General features: G+C 34.9%; 1 protein-coding gene across 16 annotated transcripts in view; it reads right to left on the bottom strand.

The window, feature by feature from the left end:
- Nucleotides 1-24336, bottom strand: part of ERC1 (ELKS/RAB6-interacting/CAST family member 1) — a 140114-nt gene that overhangs the window by 6007 nt on the left and 109771 nt on the right. For 11 of the 16 annotated variants that reach the window (XM_039356299.1, XM_039356915.1, XM_039356134.1 and 8 more), the window contains 2 exons: nucleotides 12142-12240; nucleotides 5998-6186 (listed from right to left, as the gene is read on the bottom strand). In XM_039356299.1, coding sequence (XP_039212233.1) covers nucleotides 5998-6186; nucleotides 12142-12240 — 288 coding nt within the window. Of the gene's footprint in view, nucleotides 1-5997; nucleotides 6187-10911; nucleotides 10979-12141; nucleotides 12241-24336 lie in introns of those variants that run through there. The other 5 variants (XM_039357243.1, XM_039357161.1, XM_039357329.1 and 2 more) reach the window with 2 other exon arrangements.

The following is a 24336-nucleotide window of genomic DNA, read 5'->3' as shown; positions in this document are numbered from 1 at the left end:
AATCCTCGACTTATTACAGTTTGTCTACTGCAGGGGTAGGCAACCTTGGCTCTTTTATGACTCATGGACTTCAACTCCCAGAATTCCTGAGCCAGCCATGCTGAGGGGAAAGGGAGAGGTTTTCAAGCTGAGCCATGCTGGCTCAGGAATTCTGGGTGTTGAAGTCCACGAGTCATAAAAGAGCCAAGGTTGCCTACCCCTGGACTAGAGACTGTTCGAAGTTACAATGGCACTGAAAAAAATGACTTATGACCCTTGCAGCATCCCCACGGTCACGTGATCAAAACCCACACACTTGGCAACTGATTCATATTTATGACAGTTCCAGTGTCCTGGGGTCATGTGTTCACTTTTTGCAACCTTCCGACAAGCAAAGTCAATGGGGAAGCCAGATTCACTTAGCAACCGTGTTACTAATTTAATAACTGCCACGATCCACTTAACAACCGTGGCAAGAAAGGTCCTAACATGGGGCAAAACTCACTTAACTGTTTCGCTTAACAATAACGAATTTGGGGTTTAATTGTGGTTGCAAGTCGAGGACTACCTGTACAAAAATCTGCAGAACATTTTAAAGCCCAAAATAGATTTAAGAGATTTGAGCTCCTTGTACCCCACTGTTCTGTCTAAAAGGCAGAGGCTGTCTTGAACTGAGATCACACCCTGCAAGAACCATTGGAAGTTCCAAAATAATTATTACTTGCCAGAAATATTTTTCCAAAGTTAACATTATCAAGACATGTTTGGCTATTGATGACTATTTTAATGGATACATCCTTGGTGTTTTCTTGGCAAATAGCATCAGTATAACAATAAAAATGTTTTATTGATGGCTTCTTTACACCTGGTGGTCTTTCAACCAAATACCGTATTTTCTGGCGTTTGGACGACTCGGCGTATAAGACAACCCCCGACTTCGGCGCCAAGTTGCATGCCTAGAAAGTTGTCTTATACGCCGGAAACTACTGTAATTTCCAGCGTATAAGACGACCCCCGACTTCAGTGCCGATTTGAATGCTTTAGAAAGTCATCTTATACGCCGGAAAATATGGTACCTTGAATATGTTAGCTTTGCACCAAATTTAAAGAATAATTTTAAGACAATTCATTCCCAGGGACGGAAAGACTGTTGTCACACATATACTGCACAAAAACATCACTTTTTATGTCTTAAAAATTATAGCAAAGTGGGCCAAAAATTCAGGGTGTTTCTCCGTGTATTTTGATGGAATTTGAATTTGTACCCACCAAACCCAATTTTCTACTACCGTCCTTTCATGCACACCTCAACTGAGACCTCAGTCCACTTCTCTGAACTTAATTTCTTACACATTTTCTTCTTTGAAACCTAATAAGCAAGCTGTGACTTCAGAACTTGAGGTGGAAAGAGATGCATCAGTTAGGGCGAACCTTATCAGGCCTCAATAAATTAAAGTCTTTGGAAACCTAAGATAAATTTACAAGTCTTAATTGTAGAGAAGTGGAAGTGTCATAACAGAAAATTCTTGACTTCAGAATTGATTTAACTTCTTGTATATTTACAAATTTGTATAAGGCAGCTTCTGTGTATTTTCTACTGATTTTTAAATCCTCAGTAAATATTGTTTTTGTACCAATTTGATTCTTAAAATGGTGTTAAGAAATATGAAGTATTTACATGTCAGTCGAAAATATATTTCTAAATAGTTAATCCTATTATGGTATAACATTTATTCATAAATATTTTTGTAGTGATACTATATTGAAAAATTGCCCAGACTGGTAAAATTAAAGTAAAGCCAAGCAACATGGAGGACCCATAATACTTTATGCAAAGACATCTATGATTTTGACCAATTTTAAATTATGGCTAATGAAAATATGGCATCTCCAGTGAAGACTCTCAGTGAATCTAGAGTACCAGGAACTGGTAGAAAAAGCTGATTATTAGACAGTCTGGATTCAAACCTAAATTTAGCACAAAAACAGCCTTGGTCATTGAGTTTTTGGAGCAAAATAGAGAAATTGAGATATTACTGATATTCCAGGATGTAATAATTTTAATGTAATAATTTACCATATTCATAAGACTAACAACCTCCAATGGACTCACAGCAAATTATAAACATATAAAATTAATAAAAGAACAAAACAAATTCCATTAATACAACTCACTGTCTGGCATCAGATCATTACTACTATGGCTGAAACATAATGCAAGTGAACGATGGGCTATCCCAAGGGGTAGGCAACTTTGGTTCTTTTATGACTCGTGGACTTCAACTCCCAGAATTCCTGAGCCAACATGGCTCAGCTTGGAAACCTCTCCCTTTCCTCTCAGCATGGCTGGCTCAGGAATTCTGGGAGTTGAAGTCCACGAGTCATAAAAGAGCCAAGGTTGCCTACCCCTGGGCTATCTCAAGGGTAGGCAGCTTTGGTTCTTTTATGACTCCTAGACTTCAACTCCCAGAATTCCTGAGCCAGCCAAGCTGGCTCAAGGAATTCTGGGAGTTGAAGTCCACAAGTCATAAAAGAGCCAAAGTTGCCTACTCCTGGGCTATCCAAATGGTGTTGACTGGAGATATTTGGTTTCTGGGAACATGGTTTGAATTTTCTGGGTGGACTGCTGGCTCAAGATGAGTTGCATGTCAGAGGAACTGCTAAAAAATGTTTTTGTTCAAACTTGATTGTGGCCAAGCTTGATTAAGAAGGCTTTGGACTCTTAGGACACACCGAGTCCTGACATATAAATTTCAGATAAATATGGACACATTAAGAAGGAAGGAGGGGTGTTGTTTTAATGAGGCCTACTAATGAAAAAATTAGAACACTGGCTCATTACATTCGCAGACTGCACTGTCTATGCATTAATGTTCAATATAAGAAAGTAAACAAAACGGAACTAAGCTTCTGGTATAGAAATCAAATATGATTTAAAAGGTGTAACAGAGTACTGATTTGGAATAATATGATTCCTATGTCTTTATCTGTTACATATTTGTATAGGGATTAGAAAATGATTATCTATATGCTTAAATGTTCTGCTTTATGTTACTAACAGATGTTTTGATTTATTCAAGTAACTGAAGAATACAGTTATCTAGAGGTCAGGAAGAAGTATTATTTCATGAATTTTAAGGTAGTAGCGGCTGACATTACTTGAGAAAGGGTGGATCTTAATAAGCAACCAACTATGGATATACATTGGGGGAATAAACCTTTCTGGCCACAGCATACTTTATTTGTAATAAAAGTGAAAACAGATACATATCTGAAATTTACTCTATGTAACAGACTGTATTCCCAATTCTGGGTTCTTTGGATATCTCTTTTTCCTCTAGTATTAATACATGTGTATATTCTTATTACTTATGTTGTCAAGGTTTTGACATAGAACTGTGGATTTTGTCAAAATTCGGAAAAAAAGAAAAGACATTTTTCTGGGTAAATATATATTTTTAGATTTTTTCTGATGAAAAGGGTAAGATTTTGCCTTTTGCCCCCCATTTTTGTTACTGCTGTGATTATTAATTTTAAAATTATACAAGTTTTCTAATACCAAATATATGCTTTTTTCTATTAGTTTAGTGTAATAGTTACAAAGCATTAAACTTCTTTCCACTAAAGTATACAAAATGAAGTCTGATAAGGTGATGTTTATTCTGATCATAGCAACTCCTATAAAAATCAGACTGACAAATTTCAGGAGGAAAAATAAAAAAAATCTTAAATCAAGAATGATACAGAGGCTCAAGTTTGAGGCACAAGATGGTGAAAGATTTGTTTAACAAAGAAAAAGATTTAAATTCAGTTATAAACTGAGCCATGCTGAAGCATGAAGAAAAAGATATTTGGGATAGAAACAGATAATAATAGAAAATCCAGCAGCATTAGGTATATAAAATGGTAAAAGAAAGATTCAATATAATTAAGTGCTTGGAAGTCATAAAAGTTGTTTCTAAGTATGCAAATATAATACATGGTTATATATGTATATTCAAATAAGTATGATATAGAAACAAGCAGTTCTTTAGTTTAATGTATTGGTTAAGATGCTAGACTAGAAAATGGAAGACGGTTATGGAAAGACAGTTGGGTAGGCAACCTTGGCTCTTTTATGACTTGTGGACTTCAACGCCCAGAATTCCTGAGCCAGCATGGCTCAGCTTGGAAACCTCTCCCTTTCCCCTCAGCATGGCTGGCTCAGGAATTCTGGGAGTTGAAGTCCATGACTCATAAAACAGCCAAGATTGCCTACCCCTGGGCTAGTCCTTCTCTTTCACCCAACGCATCCCAGAGGATTATTGTCCTGGGGAAAATAGGAGGCAGAAGCATTATGTAATACTGTCTTGAGCTGTACAAAGAAAGGTGGGATAGAAATGCAATACATAAATGCATGCAAGAAACATACATACTCTGAAAAGGTATCAAGCCGCAGCAGATATCTTTGTTGCAATAAGTAAAAGAAACAGACTTTCCACATTAGTTATCTAGCAGTTTGAACAAATATAACTGAAGTATAAAGCTTATACCAGCAAATAAATGTGCACATCTAGTTTAGGATCCATAACCATTCTTCAAAATCCAAAACAAGTGGTTTATTCTTGCAAAATTATTTTTGCCATACAATACTTTTTCAATGAAAGACTCCAGATTTAATACTTATCTGTCAACCTCTTGATATATATTGTGTTTTATCCTATTTTAAGTTCATGACATTTTGCTGAAATTTCACTTAGATATTTTAAGAACAAAAAAACCTCTTGAAAGCAAAGCTTTTCATATTCAGAATAAGACAAATTTTATTAGAATTTATAGATTACAAAAACAGGAAGAAAAATACTGATTTGTTGTAATTTTCAGTCTGACTAACTAGGATATTTCAGATTTATAAAGAGAATACTATTTTTTTTGCTGAAATACAGCAGTAGCATATTTCCAGATCACTTTCAAATCCCTTTTATATAGATTGAATACAAATACACTCAAGATTCTATTCCAGGTTAATTGAAGGGCAGATTTTCTCATTTATACTTTAAGCACCAGAAATGTTTGGAACCCATTTTATAAAAAAGGGTATACTTTAGCCTTGTCTTGATATAATGATTAATAGCTCGGTACAGTAATACATGAACGAGTCTAAGGCTTTTAAGCTATCTTACTCTCCATAAACTGCAGTTAATCGTAATTAGGGTGGGCCTGGGAAAAATTTAATTGGGTCTTTGGGCATGTCTAGGGCAATGTGACATAGATCAGCTAGGATTTCTTGGAAGTTGCGTAGTAAAGTAATTTTACACTCTGGATAAAATGTCATCACATTTTTTTTTCTCTTTAATAGATATTATTTTACTTATTCTAATATGGGTTAAGCTGACCGTACTGAATTTGGGGGCTTTTGTATCCATTCTGCTAAAACAGTGGTTCTCAACCTTTTTAATGCCGCGACCCCCCAACCGGTCATAAGTCGAGGATTACTCAACGGGTCGTAAGTCGAGGACTACTCAACTGGTGCAGCACCGTTTGCAGAATGGGACTTTTGGCGGGCTCAGCAGGGCAGAGACAGCCTGGACAATTCCTATTGGCTTTTGAAAGCCAATAGAATTAGACTCTATTCAAGAGAGTCTATTCTATTGGCTTTCAAAAACCAACAGAATAAAAGGGAGTAGCACAGCTAAGGAAAAGGGGAAAAAAATGGCGGACTGCGTTGTTTGGCGACCCCCGTGAAATGGTCGTTCGACCCCAAATGGGGTCCCGACCCACAGGTTGAGAACCACTGTGCTAAAAGAAACATGGAATTCTGACCTTGAATCCTGCATTGACAATATATTTCCGAGTTCATATTATTTAAAAATAGGAGTACCTACACCTTGAAGTACTCTTTATACCCTGAAGTAAAAAACTGGACACTTCTACTTAGAAAAGAAAACAAATTAAGACCTAACATTCATCACAGTTTCCAAGGAACTGACAAGACATGCTCCCAGTTTAAACATCCCAATGAAAACATCAGATTCTGACCTGCTCCAGAGTCATCTTCTGCAGCTCCTTCTCCCAAGCTGCACGATCATCATCCAGGTGATACGATGTGGGAGGAGTGAGTCCACGGAGAATCAGAGGGTCCCGATCATGGCATAGGGCTGTCAAGTGTCCAATATATAACTTCAACTTGCTACGATTCTGATCAAGGTCTAAAAGAGGCTGAATTACCTAAAACAACAGAAAATAATTCAATCGTAGCCTGAAACAGAAATGAAGGGAATGTTTAATGAATTTTAATACAAGAAACTGGAGGAAAGCTGAGAGAAATCACCAACTACTGGGCAAGGAAGGGGTATGTGCGGATACAGTCTCAGAAGACTTGCAGTCACTTTTGTTTAACTAAAAAGTACTTTTAGGAAACTAACATTTCATACAACCCCTCCACCCCAAAACCACTGTACCTTAGAATACCATTTTTAAATGTTTTGAAAAATGCAGGGAGCCACATTTCTTTTTGATCGTTACCAATGAAACATGAGGCAGTATGAAATGAAATTTCTGACAAAGGATTTACAGAACTTCAGGAAAGACTACCAATGGCAAACTTCTGGCTGCCTCAATGTTCACCGCAAGCAGAATTGTGGCTGCACCTGCTGCTTGTCAGCAGGCCTAAGGTATCTTTCCAACCATACCCTTTAACCCTAATAATGAATGTAGAAGGGTGATAATCTCTCAGTCAACAGAAACAGGTGCTGGTATTACTTTCAACAGTGTCGATGAACACACAATTGTTCTGGCTCCTTTGCTATGTTTCCAACACTCTGTGAATGGATTAATGGCCATGCAATAGGAGGAGCTGAAAGCTTTAGATTAGTGGTGTCAAAATCCTTTCTCTGGTAGAAACCCTGTTTATAGTACAACATTGGGATTAACATTTTAGCGCTGTACAAAGAGGCAGCATGGAATAGCACCACAAGGAACCTAGATGGAAAATATCAATAGTCTACGTTACAAAAGAAAAATTAAGACAGGAGGGAGCGTTTGAATAGGTCTTCACTAATTAAAATGAGGAAAACAAATATGTTCTTATTGAGATGACTGACATTATCTTTCTCCCATGGAGTGTTTTCTCGTTGAGAGCTAAAATATATTAAAAGTACACTACATATCTGAAAGCGGAACTTTTTGTCTAAATATTTTCTGCATCATTCATTTTTGCCTTTGCAGATGGGGAGGAGACTATATTAATAATGAAAAGGAATTGTTTTTGTTGTTATCATCAATATCTTTACCACTTGTGGGAAGCCTCCTAAGTTGATGATATAGTTTTACTTTTGAAATGCTGGCTCTGGTGGCTTGGAGTCTAGCAGAGCTCTCTGAAGAGTTTGCTTATTTCGCTTGGGACTCATTTGCCTCATCAGTAAGTATGTCTTATCTCTAGCCTTCTCCCACATCTAATTTGAGCTGGCCACTTAGCAAGAGCTGCACCACTTCCCACAGTGGCAGAGCTTATCTTGAGAGGATACAAAAGCACCTGCCAAAGAGACAGGGCTGATGGACCAGATCACCAGTCCTTGCACCACCTACATGCTTTCTAGAGCACCATCCATGAGGGAGTATTTCCCAAGAGACAGGAATATTTTTAATAGGCTTTCTTAATTAAAAAATAATAATTCTGCCCTAGCAGCATTTCTTCATTTGTCGGTTTTTAAATGTTTTTGAAAATAACTTGCTGCTGAATTTCCTAAACCTGGTTCAAAGCAATTTGTAGAAACTGACTATTACAAGATATTATTTAGTTACATGTTTTAAATCTCAGTGCTGACAAGAATTTCAACTGTGCTAAGTAATGAAATGTATTAACTCCATTAATGTATCTTATGGGATTGTTCTTAGAATTGGTCTCACATGGTTGCAGGATATGTTTGTTTTTGCACTGTGCTTGCCTGGTTCTTACCACAAAGTTCTCAGTCTATGATGTGATGTATTTTGTTCATTGACAGGTCTGTCATACAATCCGATGTTGATGAGGGCTGAGAGGAAGCAACTGGCCCAGTTGGCTTCCATGTCTAAAGGAGGACTAGAATCTGAGTCCCACACTCCTAGTTAGATTAGGGCTCTTGGTACAAGTTTCATATTCCCATGATTTCTATAAGCATGGCAAGTTCATAAATCTCTAAAAACCAACCATCTCAACTAGTCAAATCACCACTATGGTGACAATTTAGTTTAATTTTCTCAACTACTCAAATTGTCAAGGTAAGAATTTATCCTGATGGAATATCTTTCATAAATTATCATTCCCAGTTGTAACCTTCTCATAACCAGCTTCTACATCCTACTACAAGGATTGTTTCACCAGTAACCTCCTTTGTCATCCCCACGTCATTCCTCTCCTACCTGCCTGCCTTTCTCCTCCACCTAAATATGGATTCTTTGATTCTCTGCTTCTCTCCCCTTACTGGCAGCATGAAATGCTGTTTTTATGTGTCAGTTTATTCTTTTCTTAAAACGTTTGGGAAACTGGCAGTACATTAATACTATTATAAGCCATAGGTAGAAAAAAGAAATCACAAATCACAATGTGATTTTACGCGGCTTGTAAGAAACCATAAGGACCTAGATATCAGCTCTTCTAAGATACAACAGATAAAGAGTTAAGGTTCTTTTTGTAAAAGAAAAATATTTTATAGACGCTATATAACAAATTCTAGAGTAAAGACACAAAAAATGACATACAATATACTGCTGTTAAATCCTGATGAATTTAAGCAGTTAAGCAGCAAGAGAATTGATTTCTCTTAAAGTTATTACCAAGTATTCTTTTAAACCAGTAATTTCAAGACTCGAACAAAAGAATGAGAAAATAATAGATGTGGCTTTTGTACACAAGCAGAGAATAATTTTTATGGTAATCTCAGTATTTAGATTTAAACTATAGTCATGTGAGAAAGAATGTACACCCTCTAAGGTTTTACATATCAGGACATAGTAAAAATCATCTGGTCCTTAGCAGTTCTTAAAAATACATAAATGTAATCTCAGATAAACAATAACTTTATCTTTAACCTCCTGCTTATTCTTTGATGTATCTGTCCCTGTGACTCTCACTCTTTTAAACCAACCAACCAACCAGCCAATCAACCAGCCAACCCATCCTCCCAATGAACAGAAAAAGAATATTGATTTACAACTTCATTTTGGCATCTGTAATCCATGTTTTGATTCCCTCCTGAAAAAATCATTAGAATATGCCTTACCTAGGGATATGTTAAGCACTTTACATACACAAGGATGTGTTTTACATAGCTACTATAGCTTGGGCCCTATTCACTGAAAGAAATGATTTCCCCATTTGTCATGAACTTAGACTTTTGTTCATCCTGTATGGAAGTATTTCTCAACCTCAGCCACTGAATGAAGTGTGTGGACTTCCACTCCCAGAATCCCCCAGCCTGAATACTGCTCTACAGGGTTATTAAAGTGCTGTCAGGAAAAAAGCCTGGTTAGGAATAACTAGGGAGAGGGTCTTCTCAGTGGTAGTACCAACAATGGGAATTCTTTCTTTACTAAGGTGCAAACTTACCCAACTGGCTAATTTTAAGAGAAATCTATTTTTATGATCAAGTATTTGGTATTTAATTTTAGCACTATCTCTACAATGCATCTAATGATGATGCTTTGATACTGTTATTCTTTTTACTATTATTTACTGTTTTATCTGATAATATTAACTTATATCAGCTGCTGATAATTTTTTTATTGTTGTAATATAAATGTCATGGGCAAGTGAACCAAGAAAGCGTTTGTGTAGAGTGGCCAATCAATCAATCTTTTTCGTTCATCTCACTTTCATATTCTTACATCCTATTGTTCTACCACTTGGATTCAAATATTATTATTTCAACTGTATCATTTATTCCATAAGACAGAGCTTAATAAGTTTTAAAGTTATAAAATGTCCCACCGCTTTCTCTCTGGTAACACTATACTATCCCAGAGTAAATGGAGAAAGAAATACAACTATGAATATACTTACATGAACTTTTCCCAACAAAATGAGCTCTCTATATGTTGAGTTTGATTTCTACTACAATAATAAGACACTTCTCTCATTATTCATGAAACCCTGCCTACTACTTATTTTTACAATAAAATGTGTCTGAACTAATTAACTTACCTTATCTCTTCCTGTTCATTGGCATTCTTCAGCAAGATAGTTCATGTATTATTACAAACCATTTAAACATACAGAGACATGACAAAAAAGCAACTTCAAACACTATGAGATCACAATGAAGTTTGAATTAAACAATTTTCTGTATGAAGGGGACTACTTATTTAATTCTCAGATTGTCTTACTAAAAGTTAACCTCACATGTCTGGATTAGGGTAACAATAAATAGATTTAGTAAATCAAAATGTGTGCACAGAATCTGGTGCATTATTATTAATCTTCCAGTCTAATTTTATTATAATTAACCTTTTACATAATTGGGGTACACCTTATAAACTTGCAGCAATGTCAATAGCATAGTTCATTTTGCTCATATATAAGCACTGGAAATAAAATATTTTTATTTATGTGTAATTTAAGAATAAAAGATGGAACATACAACTTTGTTAGAAAAGTTTTCTAAACATAAATATTGGAAACCATGTTCAAATTGTGCTGTTAAATTATAATGGAAACATTTGTTCCTTTATGAATCATGCTATTGCTTTGCTGTAAATTCAATTGCATGCTTTGGGAGAGTATTCTCACGAAACAATTAAAGGCTAACATAAATTACAAAATAATAAAGCTACAACAAAAAGCAGGAATAACTTCTACATGCAAAGACCACATTTAAAGGGAAAAGGGAAGACACTTAAACCACATAATCACACAGAAGCAAGATGCAAGAGTGATCATTGGATATTTTTCTACTGGTAAATAAAGCCAATTCTCACCGTTCTGAACAAAATGGCTGAACTAAGAGCATCTGATTGGCTATGCCCAAATACCCTCCTCCTCATCCTATTGGTTGAGAGAAGACAAGGGGGAAAAGCACCAGAGAAGCATGGGAATGAAATAAAGATCTGGTTAGTATTTAAATAATTCAAATTAATAATGTAATAGGAAAGGGAGCACTATTTTGGCATACTTTTCTATTCTACTGTTCTGAATCATTGCATGTTTGGATAATTTACTTATTCATGATAATCTAAATGTCATTATAGCATATTTTTATCAACTAGAATGGCTAAAACATCTTTAATCTCCCCAGGCCATTGAGAACTATAGTGGAAAAATCCATGAGTTCTTAGTTTTCTTTAAGCTAATATTAATATTTTCAGTAAGCTGGCCATCTTATATTACTGCTAATGTTTTTCCAGTTAGAAAGTTCTCTTGCATTAGCTATTGTGTTTGCTAAGCCATTTGATATCATCCAAATCATGTTTTAGTTTAGTCAGCAACATAGAAAGCTAGCCCATGCATCAGAAATGATAAATTAATTTCTTTTATGTCAAGTTTTACTAAACTTGTAAGATAGGAGCTTATAATCATTTAGTGATTTTGCCATGGGGAAGACAGCCAATCTCTCCCTTAGAATAAGCAGTAAATCACAGATCTTATTCGAGCATGTATATTTCTAAAGGAAGTGGTCATTTCAAATAGACCTCACATATAATGATAAGATTTGATGCAGTATCTAGGTAATTCTGATCTACTTTATCTGCAATTACTTTTATCAGACCATTAGAGTTTAATTTCCTTGAATATGGTACAATTTTGTTATTATGTCTGTAAGATTACATTCTGATTACCTCAATGACCTAGTACAATTTTATATTTTCTTTTATTTGAAGTAGACACTAATTAATTTAGCTATTTATTTAATCATATAATTGGTCAGCGATCGTAATAAAGATAAACTCTATTATTATAAGAACAATAGGCCCACCAATAGAGTACCAAAAAGAGTTCTGAAACAATGAAATCTAATGATTTGCTTAGTTTTATATTTTTATATTTTACAATTTTATAAAAGAAAAGGAAACTCATGGTATAATTACAACAAACAGTTTCTTTGATTCTATTTCAGAAAAACTGATCCTGGTCTTAGATACAATTTAAAAATGGGCATATTTCAATAGTGACAGATTCATTTTAAAAAAAAAGAACAACAATAAACTTACCTGGTCTGGGGAGGGCTTATGATTAGTTTGATTGAAATGAGATGATTTCAGATTATCATCTTCATAATTATCTGCCATCAGTTTCATGCGATTCTGAGTCTACCAAAGTGATAAAAGGACATTTCAATTTGATAAAACATTAACTTACATTTTTTAATCTATAATATATATTCATTACTTTAGTAAGTGTCAGACCTAACTCAAGAATGATTTGATGCAATCTAGCCAAAGTTCAGTTCTTTACTTGAATATACCGTATAGACAGAACCTTGTCAAATAAAACCTTTACTGGCCCCACTTGATGGCTATATCCTAGGAAATTCTAGAGAATGGCTATTCCAGTGATGGCGAACCTTTTAGAGACCGACTGCACAAACTGCAACCCAAAACCTACTTATGCATTGTCGGGTGCCTGGTGGGTGTGGCCCATTGGCTGGGTGTGGCCCATTGGCTGGGCGTGGCTGCAGTGGTAATGGCAGATTGGGTGGGACTAAAAAGTTCAATCAATCAATTCCAACTTTGCAAGATTTTTTTTCCCGTGAGAAGTTGAAATTGACTGATTGATTGAACCTTTTTTTTTTTTTTGCACACAACGGTGGAGGCCTAAAGCGAAAAGGTTTTATAAAACCCAGCTGAAGGCCTAGGACTGGGGCGACGGCCCGCATGCCCATAGAGAGGGCTCTGAGTACCGCCTCTGGCACCCGTGCCATAGGTTCACCACCACTGAGCTATCCTGAATCCCTCTTCCCACAATCCAGCTCAGGACTATGTTGCCTCTTGTCTCACCCCCCCATCCCTGGAATGTGCTCCCTCCTGCCCAGGAATCTGCTGTATTCCATTACAGTAAGTTTAATAAGAAAACAGAAGCTTCTTATCACATATATCAGTTTATCCTGAGTAGTAGTATACTGTATATATCTCCTATTTGATGGGTTGCTGACAACAGAGTGTTGGCTTGCAAGGTAGTCTATAAACCAGCGATCCTACCTTGCACAGAATAGCATGAACATGGTCTTGGCAAAACAGTAGTTGTGGCAATTGACTAACATAGTTAATGGACCAGACTATGCAGAAAGAATTAATGGATACACATTTCACCTCAGGATTCAAAACAAGTACTTCAGCACCCAGGAAATCAATTATTGCACAATGCAAAGTAGCTATTTTGGAACAAAGAAAGTTTACCAGCAAAATTAAGTTAGAGAGTGCTGAAGAAACACACATATATCAAATGGTTCCAGGTCAACTAAAAAAACCACATTTTAAAAAACACATTAGAACTGTTAATTGATAGGGTACTTATATCCTGCTTTGCAGAAACACTTTTGTCTTTCTCTCCCTTCTGTCCTCCTACTTTACACCAATTTAAATCTCCTATTGGTTCAGCCACTTCATGCATCTGGTGAAGTGAGCTGTAGATCTCGAAAGTTTATGTCTTTTAATGCAATTTGTTACTTTTCAGCAAATTGTTGAGAAATGAATAAAATGAAGACGTATTAATACATGTGTTGATTTTAGGATAATAGACTTGAATAGAATGTTCTGTGCAAATATAAGGTTGAAGATTGGTTGTTGAATCCTGGTAAAATGAATATATACTAGTACAGGTAATCCTCGTCATGCAACTACAATTGAGCCCAACATTTCTGTTGCTAAGTGATAATTGAGTTTTGCCCCATTTTACGACATTTCTTGCCACAGTTGTTAAGGGAATCACTGCAGTCGTTAAGTTAGGGACACGGTGGTTAAGTGAATCTGGCTTCCCCACCGACTTTGCTTGTCAGAAGGTTGCACAAGGTGATCACGTGATCCCAAGACAATGCATTGGCAAAAGTCAATTGTGAAGCATCTGAATTTTGATCACGTGTCCATGGGAATGCTGCAATGGTCATAAGTGTGAAAAACAATCATGAGTCACTTTTTCCAGTGCTGTTGTAACTTTGAACAGTCACTAAATGAACTGTTGTAAGTCAAGGACTACCTGTAGTTAAGCATGCATGAGAATAAATGAAAACTTTAGCGGATAGTTCTAAACTGAACTGTGAGTAAGGCAAAGATGTGTAATGCTCGTTAGGAATTTGATGTATTTAAAGATTAATGTAGCCTTTAACTATTTTATCCTGGAGGAACATTTCAAATAATTTTTAGGTTTCAGAGGATCTTTACAGAAAAATGGTATCTATAGCTAGCATTCCACAGTGAGCAAAGTTCAAAAACAATGTTTATTATTTTTTTATCATTATCTCTTGCAGAACCCTCAGCTACCTATCCTGGAACCTGAGAGTTCCACAGAAGCTCAGTTGAGAAACGCTAGATTAATATATATTAACCTTTTCTTGATGACACAAGTGTGTGAGTTGGGGATTTGAAAGTGTGTGGATTTTGGTATAGATACCATTTTAACATCTGAGTAATTAAGTGATTTACAGAGAATGCAAATATGGATCTAAACATGTCAGAGAACAATGGAGATGATTGAAAATTAAACATAAATACTGAAAAATTAGATGTAGATGTAGGCATATTCCAGCATACAACTGAGGGAAAAATAGTTTTCATATAATGACAAATCACTATTGCAAAATACAGTTTTTCATAAAATGGTAGTTCCTTGCTAGATTGCGAAAGTCCCTCATTATAATTTAGGGTGAGTAGATTTTAACACAAAAGAGTTTTGCAAATGAAATCAGTATTAGATTAAATAATCAATGTAATATAAGACCCAAATATATCTTCTCAATGTTCTGAAATTCTAAAATTCAAAATTATTTTCTGCTTACAAAGCACTGGAGGCAATTTGTTAAAATAGCTTCTTAAGGATAACATTTAAAAATAGCGCCTGAGCATTTGGTTATGGGTTCATTTCACAGATAAAATATTGTCGTTATTAAAATAAATATGAATTCTCATGTAGAGCAGATGATTTTATTATCTGTATCTGGCAATCATCAAGTTTGGGTAAGCCCATGGAAAGTGTACTATTTGGATGACTACAGTCAAAAATGTGAAAGCAGCAGATAATTTAGGTATAATTTAAGAAATAACAGCTTCAATTATGGACTGACTACATTGTTCAAAAAGTGAAGATAGCAACTGACTGAAATTTCAGGGCAAGTATTATAGTTAATGCACCATAACTGGCCCATTCTAATTTCCCATCTTTCCTGGAAAGGACAATGTAAGGAGAGAAAAATGTTTTTTCAAGGATACGTACATTTGCAATATGTAGTCTTAGCTACAAAAAATATTATTTGCTATAATACACAGGTATCTTCCCAGAAAAAAACCCCAGGATTTATAAAAGTAACTTTCAAAAATGACTAAGGTCTACCAATATTCATAAAATAGAACTGAATATTTTCTGACAGAGGATCAATAAAGCTATGTTGAGATGGAGCCAGTTTTCATTTATTTAACTTTTAAGGGCTTTATACTTAAATATTATTGTGAGGCTTTTATATGAGGTATTTCAGACAACATTGCATTAACTTGAATTTATAGTTGGAGAAATTATAGGTACTCATAAAATACAACATAAGCATACAGAGTTACTACGAAAAGCAAAATAATAAGGAAAATTACTTTATAGAACTTTATTCTCATAGACTTTATTTGGTTATCCTGTTTGTCTTATCTTATTTCACTCTATGGAACTACTCCTTTTTAGTTAGATCCCGTTACCAGGTGCAGTTAACAATCTTGTACTGCTATTTCTTGGTTAGGCACTTGGCTGATTACTAAATTCTGTGGGAAAGAAATGAGGGACACTAAAATGCCCACATTATGCTCTTTCCAGAGAGGAAAACACAAATTATTTTCATATATGTACATTGCATATGTAAACATAAAATTTAAAGCAGATGGCAGATAATATTTTGGCCATGTCATGTGGGGGAATTCACTGCAGAAAACAATTATACTTGGAAGAGTTAGCGGTAAAAGAAAACCAGGCCACCAAAGAACACGATAGCTGGACACTATCAAAACTGACACCAGCCAAAGCATAGAACAACTCTAAGAACTAGTGTAAAATTGGAAGACATGGAGAGACATGGCCCACAGAATCGCCAAGAGTCGACAAGACTGAATGGATATCCTCCTCCTCCTCCTCCTCCTCCTCCTCCTCCTCCTCCTCCTCCTCCTCCTCCTCCTCATAAAGCTAGACAATTGGCCAACTTTCAGACGTGTAAACTTCAGCTCTCCGAATTCTCAGCAATAGTTGAGGGGTAGATGTGGACTTTCTACCCTTTAAGATTTCTCTAATCGATTGAATAATCTTGAAGTATGACTCATTGTTCAAGTGGACAATGCATGCTGAAGACATGAGCCTCTTAAGCTCAGAGGAAGAACAGATACCTGTTCAAGCCCTCAGATTGCTATTAAGGTAATGGTGAGGTTAGGGAGGAAAAAAGGAATGAGATAATTAGAGTGGTTCTCTAGTACATTTTACAAATTTATTAGAAACCATTAATTTTGTTAGAAATTTAAATTTAATGATAGTTGCTACTGCCTTATTATCACACTTCATCATAATGAACCAGAATGTTTTTGTTTCTCAGACAAAACTTGGATGAGTTACTAAATATAAGTGATATGCTAAAGAAAGTTAAAATATTGAGGATAGATATACAACGCAAGAATGTAAAGCCCTTTCATAAAATAACTTTTTATAAAGATACTTTATTGTCATTTTTTTTTGTGGGCACAACGGCACACATCAAAAATGAAATTTAGTTGTCTGCTCTCAAAGTGAAACACATACATAACGTACACCTAAACATACTATATACAACATATGTACAGACCCACACCCCTACATATACATAACAAATAAATATTAAATACTATCCATCTTGAATATATAACAGAAGGAGGAAGCTTGAGAATTCACAAGATTAACGTCAGAAAGAAAGTTCTCTGAATGGAAAATCTATTGGTTTTCTGTTCCCCTTCTCTGTCTCTAGCCTATCTGCTCTCTTTCCTTTTTAGAAAAACAAAAATGGTGGAAGTTTGACAGTATGAAAATGGGGTAGCTGAGAAAATAGATTTACATTTATGCAGCTCTGAGAGTTTGCAGTTTTCTTAAACTTTTCTCCACTTATGTATCTGTACATTTCACATTTCATATATAATATTAATATGTTATCCAGTCTAGGTTATGGAAATAACTAAAGCTGGAAAGCTAAAATAAACTCAAACTAATCTTGAATTGATGAGGGTTGGTTTTCATTGAAAGATAAAGTCTCCCAGCTTAACCTTAACTCCTGGTGATTTTATGAAAACAGCCAAGTAGCTTTTTTCACAACAAAAACAAACTGGTTTGTCACTGACTTCTCATTTATGATTCTGCAGATTATTGATGGATCCCTTGCAAGCACTAACCAGAACCAACCCTATTATAAAAGGCAATTAACACAATCTGTGACTTTTGTATTTTAACATACTAGGGAATGAAACTATTCTTCTTATTTTTTAAATACTTTTAACTTAGCCAATTATTGGAATCCACTGATTTATATGGTGACCTAAAATACCAGAATCAGTAAAAAAAAAATAAAGCAGTAAAAATACTATACAATAAGATATAGTAGAAAAAGAAAATAGAAAGCAAAAATGTAAAAGTCCCTGTTCAGAGTAATATGAGCATTTAGGTATAAATTAACTGTACAAATAATTTGGAGTAGAGGAACGTTTTTGCTTGATATTTAAATTGCTTGGCACCTGCTAATATAGGTCTAAGTAAGTAACAAAGCCTTTTTCTCATAACTAAATACTTCCTTTTTGAAAATAAGCATTTCTCTCTTCATTAAACTGTTAAGGATTGTGAAAGCAACCTGTAAGCTGATATTAGTCACATACAAGTTCATTATGTTTAATTCTTGATCAGTCCATTATTTTTTTATGTCTCTGATGCATTTTCTGCAGATAGCACTTAGACTTATATACCGCTTCATAGTGCTTTTCAGGCCTCTCTAAGCGGTTTACAGAGTCAGCATCTGGGTCCTCATTGTACCAACCTCAAAAGGATGGAAGGCTGAGTCAACCTTGAGACGGTGAGGATTGAACCCCCGACAGTCGGCGGAATTAGCCTGCAATACTGCTTTCTAACCATTGCGCCACCACAGCTCCTACCATCAATAATGCCCCCAAAGTCTAAAGTAAAGTCTCATTTTTAAAAACCAAGCTGAATTTTCATTTTCCCAGCGTAAACAAGCAGAGCTGAAAAAAACTTGGTGCTGAAGGATGAAATGCAGGGATGTTTTGTAAAGGCCTTCTGGACATAACTCAGTGACATTAGACTGATAGTGCAAGTTGCCCCTTCACAGCTGGATGTGCTCATAAAAGCTAGTTGGAAACGTCTCCATTAGAAGGCAGCAGTTAAAATGAGATTTTTCCTGGGAATTACTTTTGTCTGATTATGGAACAATGCAAAGCTAATTAGATTGGCATTTAGCAAAAGGAGTAAGAAAAAATTGCTTTAAGTGAAATATACTTAATCTTGAACAATCTTTACTATTTTACAACTTTGCATAAATATATTAGGCATAATGTTGCTAGAGAAGAGTAATTTGATCTTAAAATGTAATTTATGTAACGTTGAAAGACAGCATTTACTTTATGTATGTGCACATCTAATTTATATATTGTATATATTTATATAAAATATACAATATAATATACAGATGTATATTTATATCTATATGATAAAGTTAACTGCCAAATCAGGCCTATGTTGACTAATAATTTGTTTCCTCTCCCAAGAATAAAGAAAAAAAAAACAACCCTGGATAAATGAATGTTTCTTGGTTTCTGATAAGGAAGACTAATGGCAATTAAAAGAAACTATTAATGCTTTGGCATAGCAATGAACTTTTTTCACTATTCATCTTTGCTGACAGGTTTTTTTTCTCTCCCTGTTTTCTGGAACATTTAGATTTGTTACTGTGATGCCAAAAATTAGACAATCTACACTTCCAAATTAAGCTATGAGAAACTATTTTATAAATATAGCTATAGAAGGAGGTCAAACCACATTCATATAAAATTGGTTACTGAAATGTTCTAATCTTTTGCAAAAAAAAATATGATGAAGTAACAAAATGAAATGTAATCCTGACAAATTTAATAATGTCTTGAAGACTTTGTGAAGGATCCTCTAAACTAACATAAGAACTATTTTATTGAAAATAGCTTGTGGTATGATACAACTCAAAGTTCTAGATCTGGAATATAAAGCAGGCTACCAGCAGCTTATCTTTGAACAGAATATTTGCTGTTATTTGCAAACTTTAATAATTTGTAATCATTCTAACTTACTGGGTGTCATTTAACAACCAGTTAAAACAGAAAATTAAATATTAGCATAGAAGTGGAGTTGTTTCTGCCCAGGGTGGCTTTGATTTAAATCAAGTCAATTTAAATCATGATTTAAATCACTAGTAAAAAAGGCTTGATTTAAATCAACTTGATTTAAATCATAATTTTTAAAGAGCAACTGTCATCTCTGTCCTGCAGCAGCTCCTCCTCTACCCGCTGTTGATTCACCGACAGTCCCATTCACTTTAATGGGATGGCTGGTGATGCGGCAGTGACACAATAAGGTGAGGGACATGGCGGGGAGCAAGTGAGTGGATGCCCACTAACAGGCGCTGCCACGATGGATCTGAAATGACAGGTGCTCTTTAAATGTAAGGACTCATTCTTGCTGGTAGTTAGAATCTTTAATATTATTATTTGCAAACAAAACAACGGTTTCCTATTTAGAATAATAAGCTGTCAGGTTAGTAAAATAGCGATATCAGAACTGATTTTAGGTTAATAGGTTAATCACACATAGTTGGAGAACTACTCAAATCCTTTTATTTAATTAAAACACTTAGGGCCTGGTACAGATGCATTTCTCTTCAAACAATTGTACAGTTTGTAGTGTACATAAATTTGCAAAACAATGGAATAAAAGAATATTCCTGAACTTTGTTTTATGATTTATCTCATGGTTACTGTGAAATTGTGTGAATGCATCAATGCAGTGCATGTTATCTCAGCTTGCAGAGCTTGGATTCATTAAATGAGTTTACAAAAAATGTAAATATTGCAGAATATATAGCCTCATGCTACATAACTAAGCTCCACTTCATGCTGAATAAAATAAATCAATAATGTATCTTAAATAGAAAACTATATTTAGATAGATTTTTGCTCCAAAACATTTTATTAAAATAAATTTGATTAAAATAAATAAAATCTTATTTAAATAAAAAAAATCTGATTTTTTTTAAAAAAATCATCGATTATTATCCACCCTGTTTCTGCCTATACGTTTAAAATGTTCAAATATTTAGCAATCAAGTAAACCAACCAAGTACAATTAGAAAATTATTTTAAGGCAAAAATATGACAGAAGGCAAGTTAAAAGCTGCATCTAGGACTATAGAATCTAAGTGGACTAACGAAAACTGCAGCTAAAATTAAGATTGCAGCGATGAGGAAAGGTTAGTACATCTTGTGGCAGGTAGGGAAGGTGATGTAGTTAGCCTAATTTAAAAAGTATATCTATTTGATAGAAAACTTTTTTTTCTGGTTTCAATGGACATCTTGTTATTGCCTTTTATGAATGATGCAAATTGAATATTTTTTTAAAAATATCTTCTGGTTTCTTAACTATAAGGCAGCATTGCCAACCTTAGCCATTTCCAGATGTGTGAACTTCTGAAACTCCCAGAATTCCACAGCCAGCATTGAAAAGAATTCCAAGATGACCAAGGTTAGGAATGTTGTATTTAACATACATGTCCATATCATATAATACATAAATCTTTATTGATTAGCCCTTGGGCCATATCAAAGTGCAAAGTTCCAGCAACAAATTATTACTAAAGTTTGATAAAAGCAATTTAAAATGAAATTTGATAAAATACAGTTTAAAATGGGATTAGAGTAAAATACGACTTAAAATGAAATTGGAATAAAATACAGTCTAAAATGAAATTAAAATAGGGTACAGTAATTTAAAATATAGATAAAATATGATAAAATTATAGTTGGAGTCACCCTTACAATCTACCCCAATCAGTCCCACCTATGCAGATCTCAACCGAACAATTTTGTTTAAATACTGTGCTGCGTTAAATGTTTTTTTCAAGTTCTGGCCACACATATACAAATACATTAAAGAAGGAGAAAGTAATAAGTATTGATTTGATATGATTGTTAAGTAATTTGATGATCAACAATTGATTATCAAGCTTAACACAGACAATTCTGTGCTTGTAGAATGCATGTAGAATGTTTTAATGTGCATGTGAAATTTTAATAGGAATATGAGTATGAGGGGCAGACTACCCTTTGCAGAAGTGTCTCAAATAAATGGTGAAAATCACTTTAAAAAAATTAATCTGCTTTTGAAAGTGTATTTATAAGGATCTTCTTGTAAGAACCCAGCATTATCCAATCATCATTATCCAATCAGACAGAACTGCCTCTATTGTATCATCATGGAAAAATATTTTCACTATGTCTTTTAGACTAAGCTTTATTGCCCAGAAAGAAAAACATATGCTTTATTTTACATTACTATCATGAGTGCAGTAGGTAAACCATATCCTCTTATATATATTTTAATTTAACTTTTTAACTTAAGAGTCACTTGTGGCGGCATTCAAGTTTAATAAATAAATAAACAATTTTATTTCCTTCTCGAAAATGTAAGAACTGCTGGAATAAATGGGGCAAAGTCAAAATATTTAAACTTTGCCATTTAACTATGCCAGTGGAGTTGTCAAAAATTTAATTACTTCATACAGATTTTCAAGTCAATTAGTTTAATGAAAATAACTGGAAAGAAAAGATGGTTTATTCTGCCAACTGAAGGGAGGATGAGAAGCACAAACAAAACTCACAGGTATAAGATATAGTTCAGCTGTCATGCATACTTAAAAGATAACTATGTACCAAATATTTCTTTGCAACAGATATACTGCAACAGATACACTGAAGCCACTTGAAAAATGGCCTCAGTAACTCTCCTTCTCACTGCTGTTATCACCAGCTTTCCCCTCTGGGCTTGTCCAAAATATTATTTTTTAAACTATCTTCCTAATTGTCTTCCATCTTGTTTTTTTAATTGCATTTTTATTTAAATGTACATCAAAACACTGCAAATGAAGATCATCACAAGGAAGAAAAAGTGACAAGCAGCCAATGTTAGAAAGATGGAAGAAGAAATATGCGTAGCTTTGGAGTATAAATACTCTTCTAATCCTAAAGAGAGACATACTCGAAGTTATATATCCATATTTGTATAGATCAAGAAAAATGAATGAAATTACTTTCCTAATATAGTAAAAAAAATGGAGTCTAAATATGAGCAAAAATCCTTAAGCATTCTTGAAGAGTAGATACCCCCAAACACAATTATTCGACTATTGTTATGTCCAATATTACTGATTGAAAGAAAGATATCTTAGTTTTCTGGTTTTCTACCAAATCTCCCACTGAATTCAAGTTCATAATAGTGTCCAAAGGAAAGATAAAAAAGTGATGGTGAATACTGTGCTTTTCGCTTGCTCTTCTCACCTGCTTGGAAGAGACATGGGAATAGTCAGACATCCAAGAGGAACAGATGCAACCTGAGAGCTGGCATAAAGAATCCTACTAAAGAATGGGCCTTGCTCACCATATGACAGTAATGACCTCTTGGCCAAACAAAATAGTGAGAAGCCAGCTATAGTACTCAGTTGAATAAAACTCTGCAAGTTGTAAAAATGGATTCAAGGATCGTACACATCCTATGAGTATAGGATTCAATCACCACCCCCAAATTTAGAGCAAGCCTTGTATTTAATTATATCAGCCAATACTGTCTATTAATTATGACATTATGAAGACCAGCTTTCCAATTTTGCACACTTGAAACTGCAACTTATATCTATTAGCATTTACTATCTGAAACTTCAAAACCAGACTAACTTCTGTAATGACTGTCCAGAAGGCAGCACTTGAACAAGTGAGAATCATGGAGAGACAATGAGAAAAGAACTTTATCATAAAAGCGTAGTGAAGCAGGCTGAGAGAATTTCAATTGTGTTACATCACCACTCCTTTCACACCCAGTAGCAGGATGCCTGATTCTTACACCAAAGATTTGTAAGTGAATTATTCAGGATCATATGGACTCAGAATTATTCAGGTGCTGGATGTCAACACATTGCCTTAAAAGAGAAACCTTCACTTAGGTACCAAATAATTCCTTGAGCAGTTCTGAAATTAACTGAAATGGCGACCAATCTCACTAGGACTAATCAACCTATCTTCAACAAAGCTATTTTTGTGTTTTATTATACATTTGCTTTCATGTAAACAAATGATTGTCTAATCTCTTCTTGAAAACTTCCAGTGATGGAGCACCCACACCTTCTGAAGGTAAGCTGTTCCACTGGTTTATAGTTCTCACTGTCAGGAAATTTTTTCTTTGTTCTAGTTCTAGGTTGCTTCTCTTCTTGATTAGTTTCCATCCATTGTTTCTTGTCCTGCCTTCAGGGGCAGGTTGACCCCCCGTCTTCCTTGTGGCAGCCCCTTAGATATTGGAACACTGCTGCTATCATGTCACCCCAGTCCTTCTTTTCATTAAACTAGACATATCCAATTCCTGCAACCATATGTTTTAGCCCCCAGTCCCTTAAACATCTTTGTTGTTCTTCTAATATGTATCAGTTATATATCAGTGATGCATAGGCAGAAAAGATTATTCCATTCCTCATCCCCCTCCCACCTCAATTCCAGAAACTAATTTTTGCAAAGAAAAAAAGTCCTTTCCCAATACTTCAAAATTCCTGGATTCTAAAGTGATGGGGACTGTTCAATGTCAGCTTAACACAGGCTGTCTGCAAGAGCCTAGAAACAGCTATGCATGCACACATGAATGTCCCTTTGTCTGCACCTTGTAAACACTGCTGATAGCAACATTATTTAAGGAAAGAATTCTATTGGCCATGCTATTGTGTCTTTCAGAAAAGTAATAAAATTTGGTTGAATTATAAAACTAGTACTTTCCTTAATTCTGCTGATTAATATTGCCAAGAGCCTTCACTATATCTGATGCAAACATTCAATATGGCTAGGTCTAACAGTAGACAAAGGAGATGGCTATGCAAATAAGGGGTATAGCTGTAGCTTATGAACAACATTAGATGAATA

This window comes from Crotalus tigris, unplaced genomic scaffold, assembly GCF_016545835.1.
Source record: "Crotalus tigris isolate CLP2741 ecotype Arizona unplaced genomic scaffold, ASM1654583v1 scf7180000017541.2806704, whole genome shotgun sequence".
NCBI classification, from domain to species: domain Eukaryota; kingdom Metazoa; phylum Chordata; class Lepidosauria; order Squamata; family Viperidae; genus Crotalus; species Crotalus tigris.
The sequence above is the reverse complement of the archived record's forward strand: the minus strand, read 5'-3'. Positions and strand labels throughout refer to the sequence as shown.